We start from the raw sequence: 8,468 nt of genomic DNA on the forward strand, positions 1-8,468 counted from the left end.
GATTCGAAATTTGAATAAATATTTAATCGAATATATATATATACTGTATATATATATCCTGATTTATAGCTAAGAAAATGTGTGTTTTTCAGGGTGTTGTGGGCACAAACATCACCATAAAGGTGTTGTGCAGTGTGATGCTGGACTCTTCGTTAGGTGAGCCGTACGATCGATACGCCGCTGTGGCTCGACTGATGCAGAGCACATTCTCTCAGGCCTGCATAAACACCCAGTACAAGAGCTACATCCAGGACATGAGCAACACAAGCTGGAGCGGCCCTGAGGCCGGAGGAGGTGCGTGTGTGTGTGTGTGACTGCATGCATGTTGATTTGTGTGTGTTGTGTTTATGTCACACTAATGAGTGTGTTTACATCAGGGAGGCAAGGGAGGCAGTGCCTCCTCAAAATACTGGATGAGAAAAAAATTCTTAGTACAAAAATAAAACCACGCCAATATCACAAAATATAACATTAAAAAGTAAATCACTCGTTTTTCTAAAGAAACACTGTCCAACAGCGACACCAGCAGGTAAAGTAACAGCGGGAGTCTCTCACGTCTCTCTCGCCTCCCCTGAGCCCATTGAGTTTTAACAGACCCCCTAAAGCGTGCGGTGAGTTTGGTGGGGGTAATTGAGAATGAATGGGGGGAAATCACGTGAGAGGAGGCAATGCCTCCATTGCGATATGATTGTATCTGACTGGTTATGTTCGGCTGTGATTGGCCAATGTGAATAAATCTAGATTTAAATGCAAAGAGCATGACCTGATGTTATATTCGTATCCAAAATGAGGCGATGTGAACATTACGGAGCGCTAAACGTGCTCATGCAGTGCATGTTTCATTCATACTCGAAGCCTGATAAAAACGGCCTCATAGAAGGAATAACTTATGACATGCCAGGAAAGCCCTAATATGGACAAAGGCATCCGGCTATCTCTGTAGCTGAGCTGAATGAAAAGCAGAAACATTTTGACTGATGAAACGTGAAGACAGTAAATACACGATTGTGACAATAAATGGTTTATATGTGTTTTTCCTAGTCATCTCCAGCTTATTTCCAAGTAAGAGATAAGAAAAAAACTAATAAAATAAAATAAATCTCTGTGTCTGTGATCAATATTTACAGAGCTTTGATGACTGATGATCCGAAAAATTCTATTAAACTATTAAAAAGAATAGCCGAACATAAGTTCACAAATAAAATGTATTGTTTAAATTGTTACTGCCTTCAGTTATTATTTTTGGAATAAATGTAAAATGCTTAAAAACACTAACTTGATGAGATTCATACTTGGCTTTAATAAACAGAATATCGATTACATTGTTAATGTAAAAATATAAAATTGATTTGTTTTGTTTTTTGTAAGTAATGTCTATTTAACCAAGAAAATGTGACTGGGACATGAATTTACTTTTGATTAAAAAAAAGAACAGTTTTGAGGACTTTGCCTCCTGATTTCAGAACCGCACACCGCTGGTTAACATGTGTATGTGATGTTCCTCACTTGTTTTCCAGCTTGCTGCTTTCTATTACAGGAAGTGCAGTCTGGGCCTCTCACTTGTCATTTCCTATGTTTTCATGTGTTTTTCCTCTCTGTTTTTCTGAATGAGATCCTGTATTTTTAATGTGATTTCAACAGGTGAATCTCATGAAAACATGTCTAGGAAATTAGATTTAGCATAAAGAAAATGACGCCTAATTAATTGATTTATTTTGTTTATTTGTTTTAGATTTGGTACTATTGCAATGCAAAGAAGGGTTTTCATGTTTTATAAATTTAATTTGGCACTTTTTATTTATAACAGTCTTGAATTCAAAATCAGTTTTATTTGTAATATGTTTATGAACGTAAGAATGAATGATTTCTTTTTTAATGTCCAAAATATTGTATATAGCATAAATGAAGCCTAATGAGTTTTAGTTTTATTGTATTTATTTATTTAGTTATTGTTTATTTTATTTTAATTTAATTTTAATTTATTTAGACAATTGGTTTTATTTTATTTATTAATTCATATTTATTTTATTTAGTTATCGTTTTATTTAATTTTATTTTGTAATTTAATTTATTTTTGAGAAGCACTATCTTATTTTATTTATTTGATTTGTATTTATTTCGATTTGTATTTATTGATTTGTATTCTATTTAGTTATTGTTTTTTTTGTTTTTTTGGGGGGATGCAGTATCTTATCTTATTCGTTTCATATTTATTTAGTATTTGTTTATATTACATTGTATTTTAATTGTATTTATTTAGAAATATGGTTTTATTTATTGATTTTGTACTTAATTATTAATTGTTTTGTTTTATTTGTTTTATTTTATTTTTGCTTTGTACTTTGTATTTTATTTTATTCATTTTTTTTTTTTATGAAATATCACCCTGACATGAGAGACTTCGCAAGATTTACCCTACATCTTCTGATTCATCAAATATGCCATTATTCCATTATGAAGCTGAAAATGAAGCTGAATTTAGTTTGTGTGTTTAGGGCGGCAGTGGGTGTATCAGACCTGCACTGAATTTGGTTTTTATCAGAGCACCGATTCACCGAACCAGCCCTTCAGTGGATTTCCCTTACAGTGAGTGTGTGTTTTAGAGTCATTTTGTGTCTGTCGTCCTGAGGTTGGTTTGTTTGCAGTCGCATTAAGGGTTTAGGGTGAACTTTCTTCTATCTTGCTCTCTCTTTCTTCAGCTATCACCTGCAGCAGTGCGCTGACATATATAATCTCAGCACCTCGTTGGACGATGCTATTCAGCAGACCAATGAAGAATACGGAGGATATGACATCAGAACCACTCGCATCGTCTTCCCCAATGGTTCCATTGACCCCTGGCACGCCCTTGGAGTGACCCAGGACATCACAAGCGACCTTCTGGCTGTCTTTATCGAAGGTCCGTGCCGTCTTCTTTATTTTCATTTATCCGTTTTCCGTTGAATCTCACTGGCTCTGCTCTCGCTCAGGTACCGCTCACTGCGCTAACATGTACCCGGCCCGAGCGGAAGACCTTCCTCAGCTGAGTTTAGCACGGGACCACATCTTCATCCTGCTCCAGAAGTGGCTGGCCGAGTGATTGACAGCAGCAGCAGCCAATCAGGAGCACAGACGTGTGTAATGGCCAATCACGATGTTTAATGGTACCATGGCAATGCAAAGAAGGAATTTTCTTGCTTTAGAAATCCATTTTGGTGGTTTTTATAACAATCTTGAATTCAAAATCAGTTTTGGGTTACACTTTATTTCGATAGTCCACTTTAGACATTCTACTTACTATAAGTTACTTTGTAACTACATGTCAACTACATGTCAACTAATTCTCATTAATTTGCAACTACATGTCTACTAACTCTCAGAGCAGACTGTTAGGGTAGGGTTAGGGTTAGTAGAATAAGTTGACAAAGAAAGAGTTAGAAGATATTAAGCAGACAGTCTACTAATACTCTACTAACTGCTAGTTGACATGTAGTTGCAAAGTTACTTGCTATTAATAGAATGTCTAAAGTGGACTATCGAAATAGTGTTACCCAGTTTTGTATGTAATACGTTTATGAAAGTATGTCTTTTTTTCTTGATGTAAATCACTTGTGTATATTTTGCAGCAGAGGTTTCTCAATAAAATAAATTTTGTAATGTTAAAAACCTTTATGATTGATTTCTGACTTTTTGATTGATTTCATGTTGTGTTTAGGTGTGTTTGAATTGTGTGTTTTTGTTGGAAAATTAAAAAAATTAAAAAGGTAATAGCGACTTGCAACTTTTTATTAATTCTGACTTTTCTTCTCAGAATTCTGAGTTTATATCTTGCAAATCTAATATTTTTTTTCTTCTCTGAATTGTGGGATATAAACTCAGAATTGCGAGATTTAAACTTGCAATTCTTATTTTTTTTCTCACAATTTTGAGTTTATATCTCGCAATTGTTTTTTTTTTCACCACGGAATAAAAAAAAAGAAAAGAATTAAAAAACTTTTTTTATCTAACAGTTCTACGTTTACATCTCGCAATTCTGCCTTTTTGCAACTATGAGTTTATATCTCACAATTCTGACTTTTCTTCTCAGAATTGTTTATCTTGCAATACTGAGTTTATATCACAATTCTGAATTTATATCTTGCAATTCTAACTTCTTTTCTCAGAATTGCTGAAAAAAAACCTCTGAATTGCGAGATATAAACTAACAATTCTGACTTATTTTCTTGCAATTCTGACTTTATATTTTGCATTTCCAAAATGTATAGCTTACTATTCTGTGTCTATAATCTTGTAATTCTAACTTTATTCTCAGAATTGCAAGAAAAAAAGTCTCAATTAGTTTCCACCACGGTACATATATATATATACAGTGGTGTGAAAAAGTGTTGGCCCCCTTCCTGATTTCTTATTTTTTTGCATGTTTGTCACACTTTGTTTCAGATAATCAAACAAATTTAAATGTTAGTAAAAGATAACACAAGTGAACACAACATGCAGTTTTTAAATGAAGGTTTTTATTATTAAGGGAAAACAAAACCCAAAACTACATGGCCCTGTGTGAAAAAGTGTTTGCCCCCTAAACCTAATAACTGGTTGGGCCACCCTTAGCAGCAACAACTGCAATCAAGCGTTTGCGATAACTTGCAATGAGTCTGTTACAGCGCTGTGGAGGAACTTTGGTCCACGGGGGCCAACACTTTTTCACACCACTGTATATATAAACTTCCATAGTTCTCTTTTCGTTTATGAGAGAAATCAGAATTGAATAGCCTGTAGCCGGTGTGATATGGAAGACCTGCATATTGTAATGTCAAACACTGATTTAGCAATAGATGTGTTTTGTTTGTATAATGCAAGACCAGGATGTAGGTTTAAAACTAAACAGCAGTGTTTTATAGAAAAGCAACTATGCACACCTTACAAAAACATACTGTGAAGGTACCATGGTATACTGAATGATTGCCATATTCCAATTTTATGGTACTCCAATGCACTGTATTTTGTATTGTATATGATATTACAAAGATAACATGTCAAAAACCCTCTCCTTTACTACGGTATTCAGGTGGCACCCAAGAATGCTATCAAGTGTCACTGTGGTACGTGTGCAAAACATTGCATTATTACCACGGTACTTTTTGTTAGTCGCGTCTTCAGATTCCAGTCGCACAACAGTTGTGTCCTAATGCCCATGTTTTTGTTTTGTGAAAGCATATAATTACCCGCCGCAATAATCATCCTATTCGTCCGCCTGTGTGTCATTTCTTGTTTACATACATGAGAGTTTAATCAATTCAACGTTTCGCTGAAGGGTGTTTTTGTGCCCCTTCCCCGAATTCTACTACAGCGAAGGTTAGGCTCATGAATATTAATTACGTAAAGGGAACGTTCGGCCAAGTGGTTGGACGGCAACCAAATGACGTCAGTGATACTTAATTAATATTTAAAACGTCTTCAGCGGAGGAGTAATTCATATTTATGAGAAGGCGGAGCCCGGCGCCCGGGACAGAGAGAAATAAACGGAGGCGCGGCAGAACACGGACGCTCGCGGAAGACGCGCTCTCCACCTGCGTAGCTGAAGAATTAGAGGTGCTTGTCCAGGTCAGTGGAGCATATTGCATCTTATTTTTCACCTCATAGGCTGTCCAGGTTGTTTTGTACTTAAATCAGGCATTTGTCACAGCTGTTTAAATTCCTAGGTGTTTGTTGTCTGTTTTTTTTTTTTTTTATAGATCTAAGGAACTAACGTTACTAACATATGAGGGATGTGGAGGATGACTTGTTTTTGAGTCGCTGACTTTCAGTTCCAGACCCCCGCCCCTATTTGTGGTTGGACTCCGTTTTAAAGCCTATAATTAAACACAGTTGCTGAAGCTGCAGTAAAAAGTTTACCGCGATCATCGGAAAACAACGCTTTACTCATGCAGTTTACAGAAACCACTGTTTAACTGTCATAAGACTAACATTAGACCAGTTAAACTGTCATTAGACCAGATCAGATAGGTTAAACTAGCCTATCATAAGACCAGCATCAAAATAGACCGGGGCCAGTTGCATAAACTTAAGCTCAATAATCTGACCTACTAGCACCGACCAAGAGTCGTATTTTTCGGATTTAAATGAGACCAATGTAGGTTTTTATGTTACATCTTATCTTATGTAAAACGATGACTAAACTGTAAGACTAGTCCAAGCATTTTATGCAACTGGCCACAGATCAGGTTAACTAGACCACATTAGATGTTTAATTGTTCTAGGATTTTGCCATCCTAGACTAATATTAGATGAGAAAAGATCTGGAGCCAGTTGCATAAGCATAGCCTGTTAAGACCAGTGAGTAACTATAGTTACGGAATTACGGAATTTAATTACAAAATAAATGTAACTATAATCTGTTATATTATGTTCATACAGTCATAACTATTAAACTAAATCTTATGATTTTAAATCTGTATTTAACCTCAAAGTAAAAAGAGGTGCTAAAGTCTGATTTTGTGGTGGCTGTGCTTTAAAATTAAATTATTATCTTAATTCAAGTGAAGAAGGATTCTGAAAGTCTGATGTTATCAGTGTTTGAGCACTACTGTAAGGTTAACCCATGCCTGCTTTAAATGTTTCAAAATGATTAACAGTAGAAAACATTCGTTAGAAATTTAGAAAAGTAATCAAAAAGTAATCAAATGTAATCAGTTACATTACTTTAATAAATTATTTAAAAATAGTTACACTACTTATTACATTTTAAATATGGTAACTTGTAATCTGTAACCTATTACATTTCCAAAGTAACCTTCCCAACACTGGTTAAGACTGCTTCTTAAACAGGAGCCGGTTGCATGAACTGCTTAGTCATCTATTTTTTTCTTAACCTTGTAAAGTCCCATAAAAAGGTAGGTCTAATTTTAATCCAAAAAGTAAGACTGATTACTACCACTTGTTAACTGCTAGCTGGTCAAACTAGTTCTTAACTGTCTAATAGTGAATGTTCTCAGAACTTTGGTGATAGTTATATTAACTCATAGTTATATTAACATTAATAGAATGTTTGTTCAAAGTGTTTTTGGCCTTTAATAATGTTCTCAAAACATTAGCAGAAAAACATTATTTATACGTCGTTCATGGAACCTTTTTTCTGAAACATTCTGGACATTCAACTAACGTTTTTTTTAAATGTTGTTTAAACTTGTTTAGAGATCATTCAAAAGTAACGTTCACATAATGTTTGAAAATGGAATTTTTGCATAACCAAACAAACTAACAAACAAAACGTTTTTAAAACATCTAAAAAAACTGGGTGTTTTGAACGGTCAGAGAACATTCAGAAATAATGTTTTCTTTTCATAACTTAATGAGAACATTAGCAAATCGTTCTTAAAACATATTTTTGTAACTGTTTTAAAACAAACCTCAGACTAAATCAGTTCTGTTTTGAAGGTTTATGAAGGATTGTGTGTTTAATATGTTTTATTGCACTGTAAATGGTCATAATATTTGTCAGGATTGATAATTATGCTAAACACTTATAGCTGTGAAATGCACTAATGAATGATTTATCACAACAGCCTGTTGACACAATATATCAGTAGAGTGATATGATATTACGGAGTAATTTTAAACTATTTTAAGCAGTCACATTTTCTGTTTGTTTCTTAAGTACACCATTAAATAATCACCAGAGATATTTTCTGCAGATGACTGTCCTGATCGTTTACACGTTTACCTAGCTCTCTAAATGGGGACATTGCATAGACTTCTACTGTTTAAACAAGTCAGAATTGTGATATAAGTTGCAATTGCCAAAAAAAAAAAGTCAGAAATGTGAGAGAAAAGGTTGCAATTCCCTTTTAATTTATTTCATGGTGGAAGCAAAAAAACAATATTATGATCTCAGAATTCTGAGAAAAATCTCAGAACTGCAAGATAAAAAACGGAATTGCTAAAAAAATTCAGAATTCTAAATTCAAATCAGGCTTTTTCTCAGAATTGCTGTTTACCTAGCTCTCTAAATGGAGACATTGCATAGACTTCTACTGTTTAAACAAGTCAGAATTGTGATATAAGTTGCAATTGCCAAAAAAAAAAGTCAGAAATGTGAGAGAAAAGGTTGCAATTCCCTTTTAATTTATTTCATGGTGGAAGCAAAAAAACAATATTATGATCTCAGAATTCTGAGAAAAATCTCAGAACTGCAAGATAAAAAACGGAATTGCTAAAAAAATTCAGAATTCTAAATTCAAATCAGGCTTTTTCTCAGAATTGCAAGTTTTTATCTTGATTGACAATTGTGAGATTAAAAGGTCGCAATTATCTTTTTTTTATTTTTTATTATTATTACGGGGTGGAAATGGGCTCCATAATAACCTAAGCCTAATTTTTTATTTGTTTGTTTATTATTATTATTTATTTATTTATTTGCATTTTTACGATTAAATAAAATGATCTTTAGCTTTATACTGTTTTTTTTTTTTTTTTGGTCATACGAATATCTC

At 33.9% G+C, this 8,468-nt stretch overlaps 2 protein-coding genes across 2 annotated transcripts in view; both read left to right on the plus strand.

The window, feature by feature from the left end:
- The window catches only part of prss59 (serine protease 59, putative), a 17,675-nt gene extending 14,450 nt beyond the window's left edge, over nucleotides 1–3,225 (plus strand). Inside the window, exons 7-9 of the mRNA XM_016545775.1 lie at nucleotides 2,496–2,586; nucleotides 2,700–2,899; nucleotides 2,970–3,225. Coding sequence (XP_016401261.1) covers nucleotides 2,496–2,586; nucleotides 2,700–2,899; nucleotides 2,970–3,079 — 401 coding nt within the window. The 3' untranslated portion in view covers nucleotides 3,080–3,225. The remainder of the gene's footprint in view (nucleotides 1–2,495; nucleotides 2,587–2,699; nucleotides 2,900–2,969) is intronic.
- Nucleotides 3,226–5,505: 2,280 nt separating this feature from the next.
- The window catches only part of LOC107733929 (glia-derived nexin-like), a 10,979-nt gene continuing 8,016 nt past the window's right edge, over nucleotides 5,506–8,468 (plus strand). The window contains exon 1 of the mRNA XM_016545781.1: nucleotides 5,506–5,580. The gene's annotated coding sequence lies outside the window, so the exon portion shown is untranslated. The remainder of the gene's footprint in view (nucleotides 5,581–8,468) is intronic.

The sequence above is a fragment of the Sinocyclocheilus rhinocerous genome, unplaced genomic scaffold (assembly GCF_001515625.1).
Source record: "Sinocyclocheilus rhinocerous isolate Xijiao unplaced genomic scaffold, SAMN03320098_v1.1 scaffold1091, whole genome shotgun sequence".
Classification (NCBI taxonomy): Eukaryota; Metazoa; Chordata; class Actinopteri; order Cypriniformes; family Cyprinidae; genus Sinocyclocheilus; species Sinocyclocheilus rhinocerous.